We start from the raw sequence: 27,339 nt of genomic DNA on the forward strand, positions 1-27,339 counted from the left end.
GATCACCGGAGAAGAGATTAGCGACGGTTTTGGGGTCTCTACTCTCTACTGAGAAGCTGCAGATGGGCCCCTGGGCCTGATCAGGCTGGGCCGAGATCTGATTAAATCGGGCCAGAGCTCAATATAAGTAATTCCGAATTTATAGAAAAAATACTAGAGATCTCCAAGAGCTTGGCTAAAATTAGTAGCAAAATTCTAATGTTTAGTCATTTTGTAAAATAGAAAACTTCTTAAAAAAAAAAGAGGTCCACAACAGCCTTGTTATCAGATAGCTAGTGTCAGTGGTTGGCTATATATGGCCAACAAAAATCAAAGAATAGCAAACTTTCTATTTTATAAAACCAAATAGCACATTTGTTGGAGGCTATTTTTCTGCTATACAAGTTCTACAAGGCCTTCATAATAAGAATAGCAAAGTTGTTGGAGTTGCTCTTAAATATAAGAATTTTTATTTTTAAAATATTCAGACAGCCCATGGAAGCACGAGGATGAATCGGAACAAATAATCTGCAAACAAGCGGCCACGAAAATCCTTTTCATTTGAAAATAGTTTCAAGGCCTTATTTAGTTCCAAAAACTTTTTAGTTTTCGATACTGTAGCATTTTATTTTTATTTAGTAATTGTTATTCAATCATGGACTAACTAGACTAAACAGATTCATCTCGCGATTTACAGGTAAACTGTGTAATTAGTTTTTATTTTCGTCTATATTTGGTGCTTTATGCATGTGCCGCAAGATTCGATGTGACGAAAAATCTTGAAAATTTTGTGATTTTTAGGGTGAACTAAACAAAGCCCAATATGTAAAGTGGTGTTTTCAGTCATCAGTAAACTAGTAGTAATAATAAGAAAATGGACCCACTATCCGTATCCGTTATTAAGTACCACAGGGTGTGCGATCGCGCGGCGTTGCATAATGCAGACAGAGGCCCTCTAAAAAAAATTTCAAATTTTTTCAAAATTATTCGTTACATCTAATCTTTAGATACACTAGCAAATATGTCTATGCGTTGCAACGGGAGAAAAACATCAAATAGTCATAAAAATGATGACATAATATTACATATCTATTTATATTTATCTTTTTTATGAAATTTAAAGTCCATAATTTATTTTATTGATAACCATGACATCTATGGTATGAGATAGTTAATATTTACAATATTATGTAGCTTGAAGACATATTTATTTAATAATAAAAATAGTATTATATTAAAACATGAAAAGTTTGTTGCTAGCTTTATTTTTTATTTAGATTAGGATTCCTATAAAATATATGATATATCAGTTAAATGTATGTAGATTATAAATACATAGGCTTAATTATGAAGTGTTCATATGATATAACAACACATCGTGCCAAGGTAGTGGAAGTATCTATTTTATATTTTTACACACTTAAATTGATGCTAAACTATTTAGCAAGCATAAATTTAGGTAAATTAGTAAATCAGTGAGATATGCAGGAATGATGCTAAAACTTTTACCACAAATCAAGCATCATATTAAATAGGCTACCATAGATTTTTTATAATAATTGGAGCAAGATAACTACTCTCTCCATCCCAAATTGTAAGTCATTCCAAAAATCTTGGAGAGTCAAAGTATTTTTACGTTTGACCAAAATTATAGAGTGAAATACTAAGATTTGTAACATAAAGTGAGTATACTATGGAAATATAATTAAGGAAGAATCTAATGATATTTAGTTGGTATCATAATAATAATTATTTTATCATATAAATTTGGTCAAACTTTGAAAAGTTTGACTCTCCAAGATTCTTGTAATGACTTACAATTTGGGATGGAGGGAGTACAATTTAAATTTTACACTAAAAAGCATAGGCATGCATCTCCAGCAAAAAAATATACTAAAATTTGTAATATTTTTTGTTTACTACATAGATCTACATATGTGGAGCTGAACAAATTTTGTTTTGTAATTTTTAGATTTTCTTATGAATTTCTACGCATTTATTAATTTTCAGCCGATATAAAGAATAAAAGAAAAGATAAATTAATAGGACAAACACTTTGCACCTATTTTTTGTTTACTGCATGAATCTATATATGTTGAGCTGAACAAAATTTATTTTGTAATTTTTAGATTTTCTATAAATTACTATGCATTTATTAATTTTTAGCCAAATTAAATAATAAAAGAAAAGAAAATTAATAGAATATAGGAGACTTTGCATTAGGAACCTCTGAAAGAAACTTATTTTCTTTTTGCTCTTTTAAGAGCGGACGGCATATATTTCCTTTTTCTCTCAAGTCTTAAACTGACGGAGAGACCGATTCTGATCCACACGGGGGCAGAAAAATTTTTTGAGGTAGACTGAAATTTTCACAATTTATTAATAGAAATATAGATACATAGAGCATTAAATATATATAAAAAAACAAAATAAAAGTATGTTCCGTGACCATGCCAGGGCGTCCGTGTACAGATGCATCCACGCCACGGTTCCGTGACCATGGCCCCGACAAAGAGCGAACCTGTTCCCTGTTTGACCTGAGGACGCGACGGTACCAGCCAATGGCCGCCCAGGACAGCTCTGACGACATCAGGAGAACATGGGCTGGGAGTGAGATCGGACAGTGTGGTATGGATGGGAAGCTGCGGGCAGGATGCAGGAACAGGAAGCGACGGCGGCACGGCTTCTTCTGATCGCACACACACTTGCCAACAGTTGCTTGTGGAAGTGGAACATGCCAGCCGGACGCGGCCCACGGGCACTGACACCACGGTGTCGGCGACGGTCGATGATGAGACCGGGGCTCGGCTCGTGGTCTCGTGCGGTCATGCGTGCGTGCTCGGCTGTGGCTCCAATTCCTCGGAAGAAATCAGATCAGATCGCGCCGTGACGCTTGTTAAGCGGAGATTTTCAATAGACACGAACTTCCACCGACTTCTCTATACTCAACAAAAAGATTGAGGAGGATGCTAGGGCCTTTAGGCCTTGTTGAGTTCGAAAAAAAAATTAGATTTTGCTATTGTAGCATTTTTTATTTTATTTAGTAATTATTATTTAATTATACACTAACTAGGCTCAAAAGATTCGTCTCACAAATTACAGGTAAACTGTGCAATTAGCTATCTTTTTTATCTACATTTAATGCTTCGTGTATGTGTCGCAAGATTCGATGTGACTGAAAATCTTGAAAATTTTTGAAAACTAAGGCCTTGTTTAGATGCACCCAAAAACCCAAAACTTTACAAGATTCCTCATCACATCGAATCTTGCGGCACATGCATGCAACATTAAATATAGATAAAAAAAGATAACTAATTGCACAGTTTATTTGTAAATCACGAGACGAATCTTTTAAGCCTAGTTACTCTATGATTGGACAATGTTTATCAAATAAAAACGAAAATGCTACGGTGTCAAAATCCAAAAAGTTTTTGAATCTAAACAAAGCCTAACTTGTGCCTTGTTTAGGCCTTGTTTACTTCCCAAAAAATCTTGCAAAATTTTTCAGATTCCCCGTCACATCGAATCTTTAGACGCATGTATGTAGTATTAAATATAGACAAAAATAAAAACTAATTGCATAGTTTGGTCGGAATTGATGAGATGAATCTTTTGAGCCTAGTTAATCCATGATTGGACAATTTTTGTCACAAACAAACGAAAGTGCTACAGTACCTGTTTTGCAAAATTTTTTGGAACTAAACAAGCCCTTAGTTCACCCCAAAAACCAAAAAGTTTTCAAGATTCCCCGTCACATCGAATTTTGAGACACATGCATGAAGCATTAAATATAGATGAAAACAAAAACTAATTACACAGTTTGCCTGTAAATCACGAGACGAATCTTTTGACCCTAGTTAGTCTATAATTGGACAATATTTGTCACAAACAAACGAAAGTGCTACAGTGACCGAAATTTTTTCATTTCGAAACTAAACAAGGCCTTGTATAACATACTAATATGAGATGAAATCAAGTTTTTTTTCTTTTCTTTGAATATGCTAATTATTCATTGCACATAGAAGAAGAGTTTATAACTATATAGAACCCCTAGAGGCTTTAGAGGGGCGACAAGGGCATAAACCCGGAGAAATAAACAACAGAGCTCACGGCCACGGCTATCTAGGCCTTGTTTAGTTCCAAAATTTTTTGGAAAAACAATACTGTAGTACTTTCCTTTTTATTTGACAAATATTATCTAATCATATAGTAACTACGCTTAAAATATTCGTCACACGATTTACAGACAAACTGTGTAATTAGTTTTTATTTTCATCTATATTTAATGCTCCATACATGCGACCAAAAATTCGATGTAACGGGGAATCTTGAAATTTTTTGCGAACTAAACAAGGCGTTAGTGTATGTCTATATTGACATGAAAGGCTAATGGCTCGTTTGGTACATCTGTAGTTCGAAGAGCTATGCTGAATTTATAGTTTGTAGACTAAATTTAATTGGTTTAAATATTTTTATTGAATCTAAATATAAATGAAATGAGTCATGTAAGTGTACTTAACACGCCTACAACTCTAGATCTAAGATTTTCTAGGGCTACAAGTGACACGCTAGAGCTCTGTCGAATAGGACCTAAGCGAAGAGATAATTCACATTTATTCACATGTTTTTGCCACAGTGTCCTATTAGTATAGTAGCAAGGACAATGGGTTCCTCTTCATTGGTATGTGGTGTTGCAATGGTTGAAGAAGGGGATTACATTGTTGTACACATAGTTTTGGCTTTCATGTTTAGTCTTATTATTAGTATTGTATTTTACATATTTATTCTTTTACCAACGAATGACAAAATACCCCCTTTGAATAAAGTCACGCTCTTTCATAATGCTTGTAATGTGGTGCTTGTTCACTCAACAAGAGCTCCTATATTTTTTTATGCCCTATGTATTATAGACATTAAACCCTTGAATCTTATGACTTATGATACAACTAAATCGCGAGATCAAGCGACAACAAGTTTTCATCTTCTTTAACTAGTTGTCATTGTCAGCACCATAGCTACCTCTAGTTAGACATGGATGGGATATTAGGATGAATATCATTGCCTTCTCTTTTATCATTAACTCCTAACCTATTCTAGACCCTATCCACTTGGGGTTCATTGTAAGCTTGTTCGCTTGAACTTATCTGCCGAATCTGCTAGCTATTCAGTAGCGTTTTTCTCTCACAACAAATCAGCGAACAGTACTTTCAACCATGACTTTTTAGACAGGTCTATCAATAGTTCTTCCATAAAGCCAATACATTTGGTAGAAATATTAATAAGCCTCCCTTGACCTAGACTCTGACTTACAAATCTATAGAAAGGCTTAACTTGCAATCCAAAGTGTCATTAGTTGATAAAACACTCGAACATATATTAACTTGTTTGAACTTTTTAGTTTTTAATACTGGAACATGAGCTTTTGTTGACAAATTTTGACAAAAGTTATTGATTTTATCTATGTAAAGTCAACCTAATTACCTAACATCCATTTTAACTATATGATAGAACTAGTTTAGCCGGCTAAAGTGACTAACCTAATTACCTAACAACAATTTTAACTATATGATAGAACTAGTTTAGTTGGCTAAAGTAACTAGTCAGTGTGTTTGAAAGTTTAACTGGTTAGAATTTAGCAAGAGGAACCAACAGACCCTTACCTAACAACCATTTTAACTATATGATAGAAATAGCTAACCACTTATTGTCACTAGTCTAAATATAATATATATAATTCAGCCTATTCGTTTGGCTGATAAGTCATGACTAAAATTATTGTTTGTTGATTTATTGCAAGAGAAAAATACTGCTAAATATCTGGTAGATTTAATAGATAATCTCAAGCAAACAAGGAATATATAGATATATAAGTACTAGTTGAATGACAGATTTAGGGGGTATTTGGTTCAGGGTGTTAAAATTTAATAGGTACTGTAGCATTTTTATTTTTTTTTGAAATTAGTGTCGAATCATAGACTAATTAGACTCAAAAGATTCGTTTCGTAAATTCTTCTCTAGCTATGTTTTTAGTTTTGTATAAATAGTCTATATTTAGTACTCTATGTTTGTGTCCAAATATTTGATGTGATGAAAGTTAAAAAAACAGGAGCAACTAAACATGGTCTTACATTGCATAGGTAATAATAATAGTGACAAACTGGCAATATACTATAATATCACATACTTTATTATTGGTTTTAATTTGACCGTGGTCTGTGGATAACTGTGGCAATCAATGAAGGGAGGCGCAGCCACTAAAAACAGCCATCTATTATCTGTAGAGTTTCAGTTCCTCCTTTCTCTCTCGCACACAACCACCCTCTCCTCCTCCCCTGCTCCCTGCTCCCTGCCTCCCTGTCAAGCTAGCAGCAGCACAGCTCTCTGCAAGATTCAACCTGCTACAGTTCTCCTCGCTTCCGCAGTTCTCCTGCACAGAGATTCGCTGCTCCTCTTGTCGGCAGGCTCGATTCCTGGTTGCATTCCGCGGCAGCACCTCGATCTGCTCCCCCGCCAGTCGCCAGATTTCGATTGATGTGGTGTGCTCTTGGAGCCAGGGGCTGTAATTTGGCACCAGCTTCCCGTGCTCCCATCCCCGACTTTGATGAGGCTCTCCAATTGTGAGAGCCACTGCGCCGGCCCCTTCCGCTTCATCCCCTGCCTCCCCCAATCCAAAGATGCGAGCCGCGACGCTGCCTCTCCGCCGGCGCCGCATCCGGCCGCTGTCGCCGAGGAGGAGGCGCCTCCGGTTCAGAAGATAGAGGTGCCAGTAGCCGCCGGAAAGGACGACGACGCTGAGAAGCGCGAGGATGGTGAGAAGCCGGCGGCGCCGGCGCCGGCGCCGGGTAAGAGTTGCCTGAAGAAAACCAGCTGCGGCGATGACGAGTATGCCGACAAAGGCAATGTAAAGTGGCTGGATTTGCTCGGGAAAGATCTGACAGAAATTAAGGAGTACGAGCCAAGGTATATCTCATCTTTCTCGGTGAACTTGCGGCAGCTGTCCATGAATTTGGGATCTTGGATTAGCGTTGCGTCCGCTTGATGGTTGAATTGCTATCGTGCGCTGCTGCTGTTCTGTTGCTCATGAATTTAGATCAAACTACCTAGATGAGTTTTCCACATGCTTGGATTTTGGCGAGCTAATTTTCTGCAAGACATGGTTCTTATTAAATTAGTTTGTGTTGTGTTGACTTGAGCGTAAGTGTGAAACCATGCTTATATGCCAGCCAGATAGGATCAAAGATATTTCCATTTGTTTAGGTCCGATGATGGCTGGCATTGTCTTGCTATTCTAGGGATAGAACAAGTCTACTTGTATTAAACAACTTGGGAAACTTGGTTATAGTGTTTCAGTCAAACATTTAGCCATGTAGGAGTAGGTGCACAAACCCAGTAACTAAGGAGATAATATTTGTCGATAGCACTGCATTTATCTGTGCATCAGTGCATGATTGTACACTTGTAGCAGAGATTAAGTTTGCATTTTTTTTTTGGTTCAGATGATCATTCCAATTTTGTACGTAGATCACAATTGCGGATTTATTGAGTTTTATTATAGAATTTTTTAGCTCTCTTTAGGAAAAACGCGGATACGAAATTACACTTAGAGCAACTCCAACAACTTAGCTATTCTTATTGTGGAGGCTTTAGAATTTGCATAGCAAAAAGTAGGCTCCAATAAATGTGCTATCTGGTTTGTGGCCATATATAGCATACCACTGACATTAGCTATTTGATTTTGTAAAATAGCAAGACTGTTGTGGACCTCTTCTTTTTTAAGAAGTTTTCTATTTTACAAGATGGCTAAACAATGGAATTTGGCTACTAATTTTAGCCAAACTCTTGGAGTTGCTCTTACATGCTCACATCTATGATATTCTATCAGCTCCATATTTGTATATACTAGCAAAATTACATTGAAGCAATCTGAGTGCATGGTTTCATCTGAGCATACTTGATTTCTCAATTTTACTGCATAATTTCATAGTGCTGTCAGTCAGTGTTGATCTTTATATCCTTGTTATTTTTTTGTTCAGCATTTCTACTTTGAAAGCATTGGAGTAACTCGCAGGTTAGTTGCATAAACTGTGATTGGTGTGGTCTTTTGACATAGGTTTCTAGTTAGGACTAAGAGTGGCCATCTAAAAATGTAGAAAGATAAATAATGACAGGCCGATAAAATTTTTTTCAATCAAACCCTTACTAATTACTATTGGTCATCACCGCTTTCCAGTAAGAAAATCACTATCCACCAATCACCATGCTATTTGACTTCACCTTGAAGACTTGACTGCTCTATAAAAGTTATCGAAGTGACAAATGTAGAGGATCAAAATCACTTTCATAGAAGGGTACACTAATATAGTAATATATGTCATGTTGCTATTCAACAGTTCTATCTTGAATGCAGCAATCAAAATCAAACAACAGAGGAACATTGCTTTCCTTCTTTTTAGTGCAGGGGATATCATGTGCACATCACTCTCAAATAACGTCTCCATACTCTAGAGACGCTTCTGTTCATGTTATGTCACATTTGGATGGATTAGCTTGACTTACTTGGCAAACTGCTGAACCTTTCCTGCTGGAGCCTTGCTGGTTGGCTAATCTCACACTGTGCCTCTTGTGATTCGATACAGCGAATGCGGAGACTTGCTTGACGACGGAGACGGCATCTCAACATGTGTTTGCGTTATCCAATGAGTCAAGAAGAATCCCGCTAATCCTGATGAGGAAAAAAAAAGGGTGGTTTGCATCGACCATGATGTGTTCTTTCCAGTGGAGGGCCACTGGGCCAGGGTGTCTTGTTGTTACCTCCACGAGCTCCACCGAAGATGCCCAATCAGTTGTTGTGTGTAATCCGGTCTCATCAGTACATGCCGCTATAGATGCTTCGTAGCCTAGCCGTAGGTTTGTATCAGTTTGCCAGGTCTTTGTGTAGCTGGTTTTCAGAGTGGTGCATTGGTTACTGGTTAGTGCAGACAGGATATGTTACCTTTTTGTAAAGCTTTTATACTACTAGGAGAAACTTAGAGCTTAGTTCAATCGCATCTCGAGATCTAAATTGGAAATACAGCATCTTGTGTGAGGAACTGAAGAACACTATGTCAGTGACACCGTGTGGTAATTTCCAGCTTGCTGATCTGGAACTGCATTGGGCAGAACGGGCTCAAAGATAGGCCTGATATGTCTTGGGCCGTAGAGCTGTTGGGCTTCATACGTTACACAGAATGGGCCGCAATTGAGACAGGCCCAACATATGGCTGGGCCTTTTACTGAGGGGGAGAGAGAGGGAGACGTTGGCGCGGCGCGGCGAGAGTGCGAGACTGCTTAGCCCGAGGAGACGGGAGGAGAGGAGAGGAGAGGAGAGAAGCAGAACGAAGCTCGCAACCACGACGGAGAGGGATGGCCTTCGGCGTCCTGCTCTCCCCGCCGCCCCTTCCGCTCCCGAGCGCCACCGGTACGGCCGCCTCGTACCTAATCTTCGGCGGCCACGATCGCCGCCGCCGCCGCCCGCTGGAGCACGGCTGCCGCTGCGGCCGCCCGCCGGAGACGGCGCTCGGCGGCAGCTCAGGCCGCCGCGGCTCATACGGTGACGAGGTGGAGGAGGAGGAGGCTCCAGGTCCCCTCGGCCTCGACGGCAGCAGCAGGTCCTCCTCGGACTCGGACCGTCGGACGGGTGAGCCGCGCAGGCTTTAGCTATATCGTAATCGTAAAGCAATTCGTGTGTGTGGTAACTGGTAAGGAGCCGCGGATAAGAAAATTTTGGAGTGGGGGTTTGCATTGTGCTCGGGAGAGAGAGAGAGAGAGAGAGAGAGAGAGAGAGAGAGAGAGAGAGAGAGATGCGGTTGTCTGAGGAAGCAAGCACCAGTGGAGTACTAATGTACTATGACTCAATTTTCCACAGCTAACTTCCGGAAACTTGATAAATTTGTTTGGGGGAGCATCGAGACCTCTTGTTGCAGTTGCAGGACTTTCTTATACATCCAGAAAACATTTGGAAGACATTTCTCTACTTTGTTTGCATAGTTATAGCACCAAGGCACCAACCTTTTAGATAGGATAGTTGGCACTTGTCACGTGCCTTGTAGATAACGCAATTCCTAAGCCTAGCATAATGATAATCACAGAATAGTGACCCGTAACATTGGGCTAGTTTTTTTTCTTTCCTGTTTTGCTCCTTAAAGTAAGCTACCTGTAATGTTTGGATGTCAAGTAGGTTGTGCTTTCATTTTCATCACGTTATCTATTTTAGGAAATGCAAAACCAAGATATCAAGTAACTTTGAAAGAAGAGGACACACAGAATGCAGGCCACGAGGGGTGGCAATATAGTACAGAAGGCCATTCAAAGAGCATGTCCAAGTCAAGATACGTCAAAGTATTTGGGGTTGATCTGTCCCCTGATAATGTGGCTGTTGCTATTGTTTATTTCGTGCAAGGAGTTTTAGGCCTTTCCAGGCTTGCTGTCAGCTTCTACTTAAAAGACGATCTTCATCTTGAGCCAGCAGAGGTATGGTGGTGAAAGTCCTCCGTTTGCTTCATCCAGATATTAGTCCATTTCAGTTTTCAATCTCCAGGCATATGTGCGTTTGTTTCACTCGAGCATAAGCAGGATGAGTACATCAAGTGCATTCCCTTAGAACTTTTGTTGTGTGAAAAATAAATGTGCATCATGTCTTGGTACAGAGATTAACTTAGTTTGTGTTTTCTAGACTGCAGTTATATCTGGGTTCTCAGCCTTGCCGTGGTTGGTCAAGCCCCTCTATGGCTTCATCAGGTTTCACCAAAATACTGAATATCCTTCCTACGATCCCTTTCTTTCTGTATATAATATGCACTTAAATGCAATGTTGTACTCTTGCTATTTCCCTATACAGTGATTCCATCCCTCTCTTTGGATATCGAAGAAGGTCATACCTATTTCTATCAGGCATCCTTGGAGCACTTTCATGGAGTTTGATGGCCACCCTTGTGGATGATAAATACAGTGCAGCACTCTCTATTGTCCTTGGATCGCTTGCAGTTGCCGTCTCTGATGTTGTAAGTTGGAAAATGCTTGCTTATTTCGGTTCAACTTTTGGATTGTACCTCTCTAACATTTTCTTTATGCTTTGTTCATTCCATGGAGCTACACTGCAGAGACAGCATATAGGCTGAGAACGAGCATTATGCAACCATGATGTTCTAATTATATTTTCAACTAGTTTTAAAACCTTTTCTTAATGAACTGCACTGGACAGTGCAAGTTTCTATTAATAAAGTAGGGGGAACACAAGATTCTAGCCCTGGGAAGCTATAATCAGAGGGGAAAAGCTAAAAAAATACAACACGCTGCTGGTTGGTCAGCCACACTGCATCATAAATGCCATTATCAGAGATGCATCATTCATTCCATTATTATCTTGTTAAAACAACTCAACTCTGTATGAGTGTCATGTGTGACAACTAATATCTAAAACACCAAAAGTTTTGCATGTGTGCCTTCTGAATTCATATATGTGTTCACCACATTTCATGACACAAATATTTGAACTTCTGGTTTGCTTTCAAAATGTAACTGAAAAAACAATTCAGGTGGTTGATTCTATGGTGGTTGAGAGAGCTCGAGGTGAATCACAGAGTACATCTGGATCTCTCCAGTCGCTATGTTGGGGATCCTCAGCCTTTGGAGGAGTTCTGAGTGCATACTTCAGTGGTTCTTTAGTGGATACTTATGGCGTAAGGTTGTGTTGTTAATAGACCTGATAACAGCTGATGAAGTTTCTTGGCGTCTAAAGTTCACTGATAAAGTGTTCCCATGAATGCAGATTTGTTTTCGGTGTTACGGCACTTTTGCCACTGATGACATCTACTGTTGCAGTTCTTGTAAATGAAGATCGCTTAAGTTTGGAGGAATGTTCAGTCTCACTTTCAGTTTCAAGTTCAGAATTAATTGAGAGCTCTAAGCATCGTGTCATGCAGATTTGGAATTCAGTAAAGCAACCCAGCATATTCCTACCCACCTTGTTCATATTCCTTTGGCAAGCAACACCGCAATCAGACTCTGCCATGTTTTTCTTCATGTATGTTCACAGACTCATTTTGTCAGCTTAACTGCTAGACTGTTGTGTTAGATTTATCTCTGAAATCTGTAAAGTCTAATAACTGTTTTTGAGTATTCAAAACGTGACAAAAGAAAGTTTGAATTCTTGCATAGAGCAATTAATTCTGAACCTGAAACTGCTGGTGCTGGAAAAGTTTGAATTCTTGCTGATAACTGCTGGTGCTGGATCTGCGTCTAGCTCTGATCTTGGATATCCGAAATTTGAACAGAAATGTTAAAATTCCCAAATCTAGTGCTGGATCTGCATCAAGCTTGTGTTGATCTTGATAGCAGCGATTGAACAGAAATTATTTCCTTCCATGCTAAAATTACGGACTCTAGTGCTGGGATTCTAAGCTGGTTTACTGGTACCAGAATTAGTGATCAATTGAAATTCTATGAGATATGGGCTATATAAATTATGGTTTACTGCATAGAAAAATCTGAAAATAATTAGATTTGTTGCATGCTTCTTGGCAATGTGAATAAAATATCATATTCATCACATTTCACTCTATATTAATATCTCTGTAATGAATTAATATGCTATAAGCTCAAATTTCTTTGTGCTAATTAAGTATGTTGCTTCATATTGCATCTAGATAGAAGCTTATACTCTAGGTACATAAAGTCACAACTTGACCATAAAATTGGTATTGCTCTAGTATGTACATTAGAAATCTCTGTATTGACATCTCTTTGAAATGTCTGAATCTTCATCTGCTATCTTCTGATGCATTTCAGCACAAATAAGCTCGGGTTTACTCCAGAATTTCTAGGACGTGTTACGCTTGTTACATCTGTTGCATCCTTACTGGGTATCGGAGTGTATAATTCATTTTTGAAGGAAGTTCCATTGAGGAAAATCTTTCTAGTGACAACAGTTTTAGGCTCTGCTCTTGGAATGACACAGGTCCTCTTCTGTGCTTACTTGTTCTAGTGTTGCACCTGCAATATATGTTGTAAAATCAAGTTTACTTGTGTATTTTTCAGGTTCTTCTTGTCACTGGGCTCAATCGGAAGCTTGGCATAAGCGACGAATGGTTCTCCATTGGGGATTCTTTGATTATCACAGTCCTTGGTCAGGTATGAAACACTTTCAGCAACTACATGATTCAAGAAATAAGCTTGCATGCTTGGTATTTGAAGTGATATACTAATTGGAGTGAACAAACTCTAAAATTACACTTTTTCTTTTGTCTTGTACTGTAATTCTGTAAGATGGTATGCTGCAAAGAGCTGTTTTTGTTCCTGTTCATGAAAATCGTCCTATCAACCTAGTTTCTTTTATATGCCTACCACACATTCTATGATTGGCACAAAAGACATTAATATTAAAAGAACAGCAAAGGTGTAAACATTGAAAAATAAATAGTAAAAGCACAAATATCAAGACTAAATTAATTGAGGCAGAATATGAACATGCTACCAAAGTTGTACAAGAGTTGAATATCCAGATTTAATTATGGCATTCGTTCCTATAGTCCAGGTTTAAATATGATACAATACATTCCGTGGATTTCATAAACATTTTAACCATGAAGACATCTCACATCTGGACCTGCACCGTGCTTTTGACACCTTGCATAAACTTGTGTTGTAGGCTTCCTTTATGCCTGTCCTGGTGTTGGCTGCAAAGTTGTGCCCTCCGGGAGTGGAAGCAACTTTATTTGCCACTTTGATGTCCATTTCTAATGCCGGAGGTGTTGCTGGCGGTCTTGTGGGCGCGGGTCTAACACAATTACTGGGAGTCAGCAGAGACAACTTTGAAAACCTTGCCCTGCTGATCGCGGTTTGCAATCTCAGTTCCCTGCTACCTCTGCCTCTTCTGGGTCTCCTGCCAGATGAATCCCCTAATGCAAATGGTGCACAAACAGAAAATGATTGATGTTTCTATATCTCCACGCGTCTTTACAAGATGAAAGGGCATAGAATCATCGGAACAAATGGACATCAGATTGCTTTTGACTTTGGCAGTGCAACTGATAACGTAATAATGCCTAATAAGAACATTGAAGTTGGCTGCTTTCCTGAAATTTGTGTGCGCCACACCATCACCAATTCACCATCTCTGGGAGCAACTAGCCAACTATATATGTTGGACTAGGAAAGTTGGCTGGTCTCCTCGCCGAAATCTGCATGGCAGAAAGCAATCAGCTGCTCATGAGCATGTGTGCCTGCATTAGGATCCATCTACGTGTGCAGATGGGCACTGAGATCTGAGGCTCTGCAGAATACAGGATTATTGGTTATTATAGTTTACTAAATACGGAACGAATTAATCTGTTGTTCTGGCCTGGTCCTTTGTCTAGCCAAGCTTGTAACCCTCTATAGTTTACAAAGAAAGAAAGGTTCCTGAAGATGGCATTTCCTGCGCAGTCTGGTAAAGGGTTTTTTAAAAAAAAAATCAAAACGGAGAGATAAGCATTGTGAGATGAAGAGGTAGGCTGACTATCGTCGAGTGCTGTCCGGGTCCGGTCCATGGCGTTGGCACGGCCGATCCCTGCGGCCCTGCCTCTGACGGCCCACGAACTACGGGAGGATTTCAGGATTAGGGATCGGTTGGGTAGGGCCTTGTTTAGTTCTAAAAAAAATTACAAAATAAACACTATACTTTCATTTGTATTTAACAAATATTATCCAATCTAGACTTACTAGGCTCAAAAGATTTATCTCATAAATTACAGGTAATTAGTTATTTTTTATCTATATTTAATGCTCCATACATGTGTCACAAGATTCGATGTGGCGAAAAAAAAATTTTTAGAAACTAAACAAGGCCAAGAAGGGGAAAAAATACCTCGATGCTTTTGCGTTTCGGAATTCATTCACGTACGTATGATTACTACGTGCACGTGCCTTGGTGGTTTTGCAGACTGAATATATCACAACAAATCACTAGTTAACAACTGAATATATCATGTTTGCATCCCAGAAAAGAAAAAAGATCATATTCGTTGTCCTAATATTCACCCTTGTTAAGCTCGAGAGGAAGAAGTCAGAATGCTTCCTCCTCCCTCTGACACAAAGAAACTTATGGTAAGTTTATTCACCTTGGTCCGTTGAAGACCAGGCACATCTGCCCCCAACTTTCATGAGATACAGCAGGGCAGGTGAGCCAGCCTTCGACGGGTCTAGGGAAATTATTCAGCAGTCAGCCAGCACAAGACAGTTTCAGCTATCCCACTAACAGCTTTACAACAGCAGTGGATGCCCATACTATGTCCTAGCAACTAAATAAGGATGTATCTAAATCCCCCGTCCTAAAATTTAGCCAACTCCTTTCCAAGTAATACAACAAACAATTCAACAACGGAATATAAATTGAGTGTGGATACATGGAAACCCTCTGCTGCTATCACCAAGAGCCTGCATTCTCTCCTGATAGCAGGATGCCCACGCACATTAAACTTTGCGTGTGGATTTCCAGCAACTAAGCAACCCAGTTACGCTGCAGATTCTTCCTGTTTACCTGACTCTGACAAACCATTACCATTAGTAGCTTGAGTTTTGACACGGTATACCTTGGTAGTAGCCTGCTGTCTCTTATCCTGTTGTGATCTTGGGTTATCCTGCTTAGGCTGTCTATCTGGAGCTGTCCTTGGATCGTGTTTTGCAGGTACACCCGTGTGGCCTCCATTTGGTTGCTTCCCAATCCAGTTACTGGGAGGTAATGGTGGTGGAACCCCATTTACAGGTCTCTGCTGCGGGAATCCTCCAGTTTGGAAAGGTCGCTGAGGTATAAAACTTATGTTCTGCATAGGCCGCTGGGCTGGGGGTCCAGCAAAGTGATTAGAATGTGGTTGATTGGGCCAGTACCCAGAATTCTGCATCCTATTATTTTGATGAGGCCTTGGCCCTTCTCGGATTGTCAACTTTGACATTGATGCACGGATACCAGCATCATGACTTCGGGGGTTTGGCCGTTCTAGTATCCGCATTGGCTGTTTGTTAGCTTGAGAATCACCAAAGAACTGAGGGTGAGGGTTTGGAACACTTCTAGACATGTGTGCATGGTATGGATTATCCACAAAACCCCTCTCATACCCTAATGGTCCAGCAGGCCTTGGTCTGTTTCCAGGGCTGTAGGGTGCACCCCTGTATGGCATATCAATTAACCCAGCAGCATTGCCAGATTTGATCTGGAGGGAGTTTTTCACCAGACGGTGTGCAGCTGCTCCTAAGAGAGAACCAGACAGGGCTCCAGAAACCTGAGGCCTGTAAATGGAAACAAATCATGATGGTGCAAAGAGATTACCAGATTGGTCAGGCTACAAAAACAGGGTGAAAAGCTAGTCAGGATGAAGTGTGTTGATCTAAATTCGCAAAATAGTGCACAGCTTATATAGTATTTCATTTAAAGTGGATACCCAGGCTCCTATAGTTCCTGAATACTCTCTAGTGCAAGTGGAAGTAGTCTGCAAAAGCATCATGACATATCAATCATACCTTTCTCTTGTTTGTCGACGACTATTATCTTCATGCCACAACACAGGAAAGGGTTTGAAATCACTAGGTTTCAGTATCTACAAAATGGTACACTTGTTGGGCCATGAATTTATCTTTAAACAGCTTATAGCAAACCAACATCGAAATCGATAAAAACAAATACCACCATATACTTTAATTGATAATGATAACATACATATAAAGGTCATAACAGTGCAAACATGAATAATAACAAAGCCAGGTAATTAAAAGATAGCATCATCACAAAAGAAAATATTATGCTTCTGCTCAGAGGCGGAGCTTTGTTGTGGCCAAAGGTGGCCATGGCCCCTCTGCCATTAGAAATTACCTTAAGTGAACACTAAACTTTACGATTTCTGCAAACAAGCGATCTGTTTTTCTCTTCTGGGTTGATTCATGTGTATAGTGGTTCTTTGTTTTTCTTCTTATTCTAGACTCGCTCGGGCTTAGCTGAAGTGTTTTCCTTTTGTTTCGTACAGTGGTTGTTTTTGTGGTTTACTAAATCTAACAGTGGGGGAGCCCCCTGCTGTTTTCTTGGTTCAAAAGAAAAACACTAAACTTCACACCCTGTGCTTGGTAACAAAAACACTAAATAGAGTAAGTTCTGGGCTTAGTTTCTAAACTTGCCCACCTCTGGGATTTTTGTCAAGCCCTGCTACTGCTTCTGTTGTTCCGCATTATAGGTTATTGTGCATTTGTGCTTGGATTGCTATTAAACTGAAAATTGTCCAGCTTATAAAGAAGTTCAGTTGGCCACATCAATATATAATCATTAGCATTCTTCACATAAGTGGGCAAAATAACATTATACACTAAACAGTGGGTATTTGTGTCTTGTAACCGTGAAATGTTAAAAAGAAACAGATGAGTAAACATTAAAAAGATACTAAACAACGCTTCACCTAATAATACTTTCACTTATGAGCCAGCAATTACTCTTTCCCAAAATGGAAAGAAGATATCCTTTTTGTATTGGTGATGTCAAAAAGGCTGAACCATACATACATAAGGGACATTATTCTTAAAAAAAAGGAAAAATATATTATTGTTCACACTTTCATCTCTCCAAGAATTATATGCACCAAAATGCACATTGGGTGCAGGGCTAACAAAAATACCTTCGCAGGTATGATGACCCCCGCTGGAGGCTCTGGGATGTGTTTGTGATACTGAGGATTAAGATAGGTAGCATTCCTGAAAAATAATAGAAAAAAAATTATATATAGAGAGTGCTAGTAGATTTAAAGGGTGCTTTTAGTTTACAATATGCATTTACACGATAAGATGCTTACAAAACTCTGTTCTGAGCAATGCCATTGAACCCCCTAACTGGAGAAGTTACAGTGACAATATACCAGTTCCTTTCAGATAAACATAGGAATCCATTCATTCCACCACTGCATACAGCAACACAGTAAACAAATGCTGAGGGAAAAAAATCCAAATCAATGTATCTTCCATTTCTACCAACCTAACAGCAGGCTGAATGGGAATAACATAAGGGTCTGTTCTTGATAGATGGTAGTAGTTCTGATACAGGAACATAATCTGAGAGGACAATGGGTGAGTATCTCTAACATAAATTATGTCAAACATAGTCCTGTTCCTGAATCTCTCTTCTTCCTGTGAAAGACAGCAAAATAAAGCTCAGCCAAAATGAAAGTAACAAGCCCAGATGGTTAAAAAATAAGGATTGTAACATAAACATACTGTCAAAGAATCTTCAAGTTTTCTTGTCTCCGCAAGCAGACGCATTTCATCAATAAAAGGCAATTTTGCAATACCCTGGGCAAAAGAGAACATAAATATTTCTACATAACACAATCAGTAGTCTGAAAGAAGAATGATTTATCCATTTGCATTACCTGCCATGCAAAACGTTTCCCATTCATGTCTATCTCAAAATCTGCAGGTGCAATATAAGGCTTTAGAAGCAATGAATAAATATGATTTTATCGATACACAATCACCCTATGCAATAGGTGGTGGTACCTTTGGGATAGAAAGACTTCAATGGTGAATCTGGATCAGTCATCAAATCCCCATAGTATTTCGGCAGAGCATTGGAGCTACAGAAGAATAAATAGTGGACATCTCAGAACTCATTGTATTGACATTCTTTCCAATTGAACATGGAACGGATTCATTTGCATAAGGGGTAGCAGACCTTGCAGCTGGTAGCGTTCCCATTAATTGATCAAATGGCTTGAAAGGTTGACCCAAGAAAAAGGTTATTTCCAATTCAGCCAAGCCTTTTAGATCAGATGCAAAAGGCGCATAATGATAGGGATAGAACCTGACATGTGGATGAAAAGCCACAGTTAACGTTTGATCTAAAGAAAAGCGCATGTGCTGCTGAGAAGAGCATGTCAACCTTATTGCTAGGTATGCATGTTGGTTATAGCAGAGGTAAAAATGGTTTGTCACATTATACATTTATGTAAAACAGTGAACCTTAAATGTCAGTAAATTTCCATCAGGGCATAAGCAACAGAAAACAATATCAGGAACAGGCACTAGTCACTGAAGACATGAGCCATATCTAACTGCACCGCCTATTGGAGATTCCACAACTGCAGCATAGCTTGTTGCATGGCAGACAAATGGCGGAGGTTTTTGTTCTTCAGTCATAAAATTTTGTTTGCAATTCATAAATAGAAGAGGATGTTGACATGATCATACTGGACTAACACTTTTATATAATTATGAGTTGTGGAACAAGAACCAATTGATCTGTGCAGAATTACGGCATATGGTTTCGACGAAATCTAGAGGTCCAAATTTGGGTCATCTGGTTACCATAAATTTAGATCTTAGATGCATATCTTGTATCTGTTTGTGGAGTTAAGAAACTTTAAGAGGACCTACCTAAAGTGGGCATAATGTTTTAGGTCAAAAATAGTGGAGAATAATACTTTAGCATTCAATCAAGTGATGTTTTATCCTCCACAGGAAATGTGACAGCAAATTCTCACACTAGACGGTCAATCTTTACCTACCACTGCCATGAACAAACACCTTGATAGTAGTATCTCATAACCCAACAGAGACCTTCCACGTATTTCTGGACCTGAAATATGCATAGATAATATACAAATAAAGACAAAAGAGACCAATGTTGACAGCAAATGGCAACCGCATAGCAGTAACCAGTATGAGTGTACCACCTATTCCTACCACAGAATGAAAGAAAACACTAAAACAAGTAAACAACAACAAAGCCTTTATCCCAAACAAGGTGGAGTAGGCTAGAAATTAAACCCATTAACCCAGCATGAACCAAAGAAAAGGATTGTGGTTTTTTTTTAAAAAAAAAAGTAGACCATGGCTCTGGTATGTGGATTGTAACATGTAAATTCACTTTGCATGCTACTACAATCTTTTATTTGGGTTCCATCTGGTGGCTGGATTTTTAGTATGGCTCATCCAGCCTCATGAGTCATGACCCTCCTTTCCCCTAACTTGGGATCAGTATTTTTAAACAAGATAGATAGAAATAAAAAATCCAAAATCGCTTTGGTAGGTTGAGACCAACTCACAAAACCAAACTAAAAGCATTTAAATCAAGTCAAGTTTTTGCCCTAAGCAAAGCCAGATCAACCTTATTAGCATATTGGGCAAATTAATCATGCAACAAACACGTCAAAACAGCTGGTAGATTGTTCCAGCCTGAGAAGTGTTAGGAAATGTAGACTATTGTTGCCAGGCCAAAAGAGGCATCTCGATGGTGGACCCAGTCCATAACTATTTGCAACGCAAAACCATCAATATTAGTCTAGTTATTAATTGTAAGTTTTAGCTGTTTATGTTGTCAAGGGGCAACATTCAGAACTTGGTTGTTGGGTATTTATTATCTGGCAAACCTTTTCATATATCCACTGTTAATTTTTCAGCAGTAACATTTAGGCATTGAGTTAGAAGTTGCTGCGATTACACAAATCAAAATGGTGCCTGGCAAGAAAACTCACAACATCTCTCCGAACTTGATCAATGGGTTTTGACTCCGCCTCTTCTTTAAACTTCTCAGCATAATAACGCTCCCTGTACCCTGGCTCTCCTAACTTCACCTGAAGGAAGAAATAGAACAAGGGACAACCAACAATTTTAACACTTCCTTACAGTTATTAGAGACATCGGACATTACTGAACAAACATATTCGGACAGTTCACAGGACAAAAAAAAGACCTTATCCACATATTGATTCTCCTCAGAATTCTCCCTCTGTATTCTATGCTTCTCTTCATTGTTCTCGCGTGCCTGCAGTTTAGCAATCAGAAATTAATTTGTCTTCTAAGATAGCAATATCAAATGCAAAGATCTAACTAAAAGCTTTTGTGGTTGTACATTTAAGTATTAACACATAAAGTAAGGTTCAAATGGCATAAATTTTCAAATTATTTGGAAATCTATAATTCTATACTCAAGTGGAAGTTGAAATTCATTCCTATTGAGAAGTTCACTGAAAAGAAATTAGTCGTTTTTTAAAAGGCATCAACGCTATGGTATCTTGACATGCTCATATCATGTTAAAAAATAAAGTTGCACAATAAACATATCATTATAGCATAATATGATTGGCCTACTACGATTATTAGAATCACTGAAGTAACATAATCTCACTATAAAATGATTTCACAATCTTCACGATGATCATATATTTGCATGCATAAAGTATATGTAGGAATACAGAAATCAATAAAGACATTGGATGAAGACCAGCTAGGAATTACCTGTTGAATGCGTGCCCGTTTCTGGAAAATTTGTTCTTCATTGACCGCAACAGACTGGATGAAATGTTCCACTCGGTCCAATATAACCTTTTCATAGAATGGAGAAAATGTCAAGATTTCAGACCTCCCTTGACCCCATGTAAAAGACAAAAAAATGGAAATCCGTGCATTCGGCAGAGCATCGACTACTGCTGAATGATGAGACCAAAGGTTTTACTTATGATTTTATGAGTCATCATAAACCAAACTTTCACTTGTGGACACTTGATCTGAGCATTACATCAGAGAATGAAGAGGGGCTTTCTTCCAAATGGCTTAAATTGTCAAGTGGTGGGCATAATGAATTATCATATACATGTATGCTATTGAGCAGCATGATATCCAGAGGGGCAGACTAAACAAGGAACATTCAACCACAGATGATGTATGACGAACCGTAACAAACATACTTGCCAAACACAGTAAAGCCACCAGGTACTTTAGTAAAAATATCGCATCCATCTTCCTACATTCTAGAAACAGTTTATTTTTCACAGGCAATGGTACAATACCAAATGTCCATAGGTCCCAATCCCATAACTCATCAGGCGAAAATGGGTATGAAGTTCAATTTGGTCTACAGTCAACTTGAGTAATGTTACTGTGATTTCTGTAATTCACTGGATCCTACTATGCATGGCAACGGGGCTATCCCCGACGGATTTGGCCAGAACGTTTTGGTCCCCGTTAGCAGGAAAATCCCCCGCTCTCCGTCCCCGTCCCCGCTCGTGGGGACAGATTATCCCCCATCCCCGTCCCGGCACGGGTATCACAGCCCCGATGGGGTTCCTGTCCCCGATAAACACAAGGCATCCAACATCAATACATCATGAAAAGAAAGAAAAATTGGACATAACAACACTGCAGCAACAACTCCGCCCTTGGATCCCTTTCTTAGATCCGTCAATAACTTGATTTCTGTACCGGCCGTTGCTCATGGAGGAACTGAGGAAGAGCCGAAGAGGTGCTTCACGACCTCACGGCCATCACTCATGGAGATCGGAAGTTCCGTAGGCGCCAAGGGTCGCAGCAATAGTAGAGGTGGTGAGGAGCGCAGGGTTTGCGCATGGAGAAGGAAGAGGGTTGCGATTGCGACTGCGAGCGTGGAGCAGAGAGGGAGGAGCGCCGCCGGTCATGCCTTGCTCCTTCTGGGTGGAGAGTCGGAGAGGGAGGAGGGGGTCGCGACTCGCGACTCGAGCCGTGGGAACTAGCGGCGGCGGCTGAGGACTGACTGAATGGAGCTAGGGTTTGAGATCCTTTTTATATGGTTGTTATGAGTTGGGCCATTTCATTTTTATGGGCTTCTTTAGGCCTGCTGGGGAGCCCCGACGGGTGACGGGGACGGGGACCCAGAGAACGCTCTCTTACCCGGCTCACCCGACGGGGGATGGATTTCGCCCGTTAAGCTCCCCACGGGGATGAAAAACAACCCATTTTCATCCCCTAATGGATGAAATCCCCATCGAGTATCGGGTATCGGGGCCCCGTTGCCATCTTGAGATCCTACCAACCATATTCCACGCATTGCATTTTAAACCAATATGTACATAATACCAATTTTGCTGCATTTTAAACCAATGTGGTTACATAATACCAAATTTGCAAATTGATGGGATTGGTAACATTTAGCTTATGTAGTGTTAACATTCTGACACAAAACAGATGGCAGGATAACCATGAAGAGAGATTTCCTATGTAAATTGGTTTCCCTAAATAGTAGTATGATTATATACACAATTAATATATCAAACATCATAGTGTGTATCACATGGTTAAAGAAAGCCAATAGTTTACTATAAAGCTGACTACAGGACTAGTTTCCTACATTTTGTAAGTATAAGTATTTGCCGCCACAAAAAAAATGTTGCACTTGCATGGCAAAGTTCATACGATACAAGAATTTACATCTGATAAACCTTACCTCACCCCCATCAGTTAGGTAACCACCCATTGATGTGAACTCCGACCTGTAGATACTCATGAGAAGATTAATGGCACCCTACAGAATACAGTTGGCAATTAATCACAGTTATGAATTATGAACAAATCATCTTGCAAGTAAAATAAAGCGCATAAAAATATAATGGATGCTTTCGATCAACACACCTCACGAATTTCCAAAGTTGGCATGTGAGGAAGAAAGTCATTGCCAACAAAGAAACACATAAACACAAAATCATCAATAAGACGTTCAAAGTTTATCTTGAAGGGGGCATCTACAATTTCCAAATCCTTTGCCAGGTATTCACGCAACACCCATATGTTAAGAAACTGTCAAGAAGAAAATATTCACACAATGAATCAACGTCAACAAGAGTAAAAGATGAATTACAAACAACATATCTGAAGCAAAATTACTGGATTAAAATGGTTATATAGTTTCAGAGTACCTGGTACTTCTTTTTATGAATAGGAGGTAGCTCCACAGAATTATCAGGCTGACTAGGACCTCTGCATTCAGCAGCCAAATGCCCAGCTTGACCACAAAGAAAACATTTTTCTTGTTGCCCTGGCATGGAGATCACCTGTAAAGTCAGTTGAATTCTGTAATTGCGGGATTACTCCTAATTTACCATGTAGAGGACAAAATTAGGGTCCAGAACTTGGCTCTAGCTAGATGTGTATGGATATATACTTTCCAACAAAGAACATTAAGAAGTTTTACCTCTCTTAAAATTGAGAAGTGAACCTCATGAGTTGCTAGAGCAAGCATAATCAAATCAGCATCCTGGAGAATACAGTGGATAACATGTAACAGATTTAGCTTAAACAGAAACCACTAGTAGTTTAAAAATGAAGTAAACTTACCAGGCCATATAAGCAATGGCGCGTATTGGGATCAAAGCCAGGAAGATTGCGCTGCAGGCGGATGTATGACATAATTTTGTGCTCTCCCTCTCCAGGGACATTGGAATCAGACAATATTATCTTGAAAAATACACACAGTGCATCTTGGTTAATACCTAACTAGGATTGAAAACAATTTTACAATGTCAAACCAACATAGTAAGTAGTAAGTAGTAACACCTTGACAGACTGCCATCCAAGCGTGTGATTCAGCCTCAACTGTATGTAGTACTGAAGCGCCGTAGATAGTACAAACATGAACTGCGTCCCTGGAGTAATGACATTGGAGTCGATTGCCTCCGACTTCTCCTTCTGGGCTAGAGTCCTACCCTCTGCCTCAAACTCCTTCCTCAGCCTCTCCTCCTCTGCTGCCTGAGCAAATTAAATGCAACATGAGAAAACAGCTGTCACCACCTGCACAAGCCAAACAACCACAGCAGCTGTGTTAGTATTGTAGCCTTACCGCATCAGCCGCGTCCTTAGCAGCCCGGAATCGCCTGGACCTCTGCTGGTTCATCTTTGCCCTTGGAGCAACACCGTCTACATGACAAAAAAATCAACCGACCTTGTTACTCAGGGCAACACCATCTACGTGACAAAGTAGCGGCACTGTAGCAGCGACTCACCAATGGCCATGTAGAGGAGCTTCCTGGGGCGGACGAGGCCGAAGAGGTGGTCGATGTAATAAAAAATCGACTTGAACACCTCGTCGTAGGTGGTGGGCGCCGGCTGCAGGGAGGAAAACCGAGGCCGCGAGATCGAGAGCTAAGCAAACGCACTGGGTAGGGGTTCCGGGGGTGCGGAATCGAGCGAGCAGGATCGAATGCGTACCCGGCCCTCGGGGTGGAAGCAGGGGTGGATGATGCCATTCATATCGAGGTAGAGGTTGTCGAACTCGAGGCCGTTGGGGTTGGGGCGGCGGAGGTCAACGGGGACGAAGGCGCCGGGCTCGAGCTCCACGGGCTCCTCCTCCTCCGCGTCGGACACCGTCAGCGGGTAGCGGTCCGCCAGCCACCGGTAGAACGCGGGGACTCCCATCTCCGACTGACCTGCTCTGCCGCCGGATCTCCTCCTTTCTCTGGCCTCCCTCTCGCGGGGCGGCGCTTCTGCGAGCTCCTAGCGCCGCAGTGGCGTGCGGTGGTTGCTGCCTCCTTTTTGGTTCGATCTGGGGGAACGGAGGAAGGGTGAGGCCTGCGGGGGGAGGAGCGCGACGGCCTCGCGCGTGCGTGCGGGCGGCGGGTCGGCGGGTTGGGCTTCCGTCTCGGCCACTGCGGCTGGGGAGCTGTGTGGCTTCTAGCCCGATCCGGGAAGGCTGATGATGGGCTGCAGTAACTACGACCTGCAAAATCTGCAAGAGAGGACTGGACGGAGGAGGAAGAAGTACGACCGTACGATGCGTATCTTCCACGGTCAGGATCGCAACGTGGCGCCTTTTAAACAATATATGCTCAAACCTTGTTTAGTTCGGAAAAAGATTTTTTACTGTACCACGTTTTGTAACAATTAGACTCTGTTTGGTTTTCCTTGCTAAATTTTAGCCAACTAAATTTTAATCAATTTAGTAGCTAAAGTTCTAAATACATTGACTAAAAAGGAGTTAGAATAGTTTAATCCCACTAGTCACCCAAGAGTAGCTAAAATAATTTTAGCAAGAGAAACAAAACAGGGTCTTAGTGTCCAAACATAGATTAACTAGCCTTAAAAAATCTATCTCGCAAAAATACATGCAAACTGTATAATTAATTATGTTTAAATTTATATTTAATGCTTGATGTATGTGTCTAAACATTCGATGTGATTGAGTGAAAAGTTTTTGGATGAGAAGAGAACTAAACAGGACCTCAGAGTCGGAGAAAGGTATTAAACGAAGCACTCTCAAAATCTCGACAATTTCTATAATGAAATGCCTAAACAAAATGATGATGAAGTGCAAAATCTTTATACCAAGTTACCAACCACTCGGAGTGATGCCAAATATATATAGAGTTGTAAGCGAAAACTAAAGTTTATGTAAGGTAGTGTAGTGGCACTAGCCGGTAGTGAGCGAAAGCTAAGGTCATAGCTCGCTACTAGGGATGGTGGAGTACGATCGTGGTAGGATATAAAAATACTCAAAAAGAAAGGACACAATTAAGAAACGAACTACGAGATAGTAACAAAGGAGATGATAGAGGGGTGCAAAGGATGTTAGAGGAATAAAAAAAGAAAGAAAAGGCTGCATGGGTTTGACAGAATGTCAAGGGAAAATAAAGTAATTAAAGCTTGTTCGCTTGGCTGATAAGCCATGGCTAAAAACAGTGTTCGTTGATTTGTTATGAAATAAAAATATTATTGAATGACTGACATATTTAGCAAATAAGCTCAAGCGAACGGGCTAGGAAGTGCCAACTGTCAAAGCCAGATCTGCAATTCATGTACATAGTTGTGTTTACCTACCACATATATATAGTGATAATTAATGTCGGGTTTAAGCTTGAGATCCAAATTTAATAGTGTGCAGACAAAGGGACATATTATACTTGATATCAACCTTAAATCTAAAGGGTTGTCCTCTAACTTTTCATGATTAAGGGCTCTATAGTGTCGATGTTGCAGGGTAAAAGATCACTCCTAAGGCCTTGTTCAGTTCCAACATTTTTTGAGTTTTTTTGGATATTGTAGCACTTTTGTTTTATTTTATAATTATTGTCCAATCAAGGGCTCACTAGGCTCAAAAGATTCATCTCGTGATTTATATGTAAATTGTTTTGTTTTTGTCTATATTTAATGCTTCATACATGTACCGCAATATTCAATGTGACAGAGAATCTTGAAAAGTTTTTTTGTTTTGGGGTGAACTAAACAAGGCCTAATTGTTGGCTTTGCAATACGTTTTGCTACACACTACTGTTAATGAAAAAGGCATTACGTAGAAATAGAAACACCAATAGAGTTGAGGTTGGATCATGGAGCTTAAAGCCGGATAGATTAAAGCCGAATAGATTGGTTGTTGGACTTGCATTCAGAATAGAAATGGTTAAGCCATCAAACCACTTTCAATGTTGTTGACGTACACGGTAAAATTGATACAAAATCATCCACGGGTGAAAAGCATTCATTATCTTTTACATTTATTCTGAGGGAAACGGCAACCACTTTTACACTATTCACCGGAATCATATAGTACGTATATATTATATAAATATGTATTCA

General features: G+C 40.0%; 2 protein-coding genes and 1 pseudogene across 2 annotated transcripts; 1 reads left to right on the top strand and 2 right to left on the bottom strand.

The window, feature by feature from the left end:
• Positions 6,251–9,194, bottom strand: LOC110431774 (annotated as a pseudogene).
• On the top strand, positions 6,805–14,427 carry LOC8061177 (folate-biopterin transporter 1, chloroplastic). The gene is made up of 11 exons (XM_002463703.2): positions 6,805–6,939; positions 8,013–8,047; positions 8,616–9,655; positions 10,232–10,488; positions 10,691–10,755; positions 10,856–11,018; positions 11,553–11,701; positions 11,786–12,040; positions 12,805–12,973; positions 13,054–13,146; positions 13,664–14,427. Exons 3-11 carry the CDS (start codon positions 9,382–9,384, stop codon positions 13,946–13,948), a joined length of 1,710 nt encoding a protein of 569 aa, XP_002463748.1. The 5' UTR covers positions 6,805–6,939; positions 8,013–8,047; positions 8,616–9,381; the 3' UTR covers positions 13,949–14,427.
• LOC8061178 (5'-3' exoribonuclease 4) lies at positions 14,984–25,423 on the bottom strand. Its single transcript, XM_002466259.2, has 22 exons — positions 24,979–25,423; positions 24,774–24,876; positions 24,611–24,687; positions 24,328–24,519; positions 24,109–24,228; positions 23,966–24,028; positions 23,691–23,825; positions 23,407–23,571; positions 23,222–23,299; positions 21,262–21,348; positions 20,717–20,788; positions 20,499–20,597; positions 19,530–19,600; positions 18,698–18,826; positions 18,523–18,599; positions 18,396–18,436; positions 18,241–18,315; positions 18,002–18,153; positions 17,823–17,927; positions 17,649–17,724; positions 16,510–16,586; positions 14,984–16,278 (listed from the first exon to the last, which is right to left on the bottom strand). The coding sequence occupies exons 1-22, from the start codon at positions 25,183–25,185 to the stop codon at positions 15,507–15,509; spliced, it is 2,973 nt and encodes a 990-aa protein (XP_002466304.1). The 5' UTR covers positions 25,186–25,423; the 3' UTR covers positions 14,984–15,506.

Source organism: Sorghum bicolor, chromosome 1 (genome assembly GCF_000003195.3).
Source record: "Sorghum bicolor cultivar BTx623 chromosome 1, Sorghum_bicolor_NCBIv3, whole genome shotgun sequence".
In the NCBI taxonomy this organism is placed as follows: Eukaryota; Viridiplantae; Streptophyta; class Magnoliopsida; order Poales; family Poaceae; genus Sorghum; species Sorghum bicolor.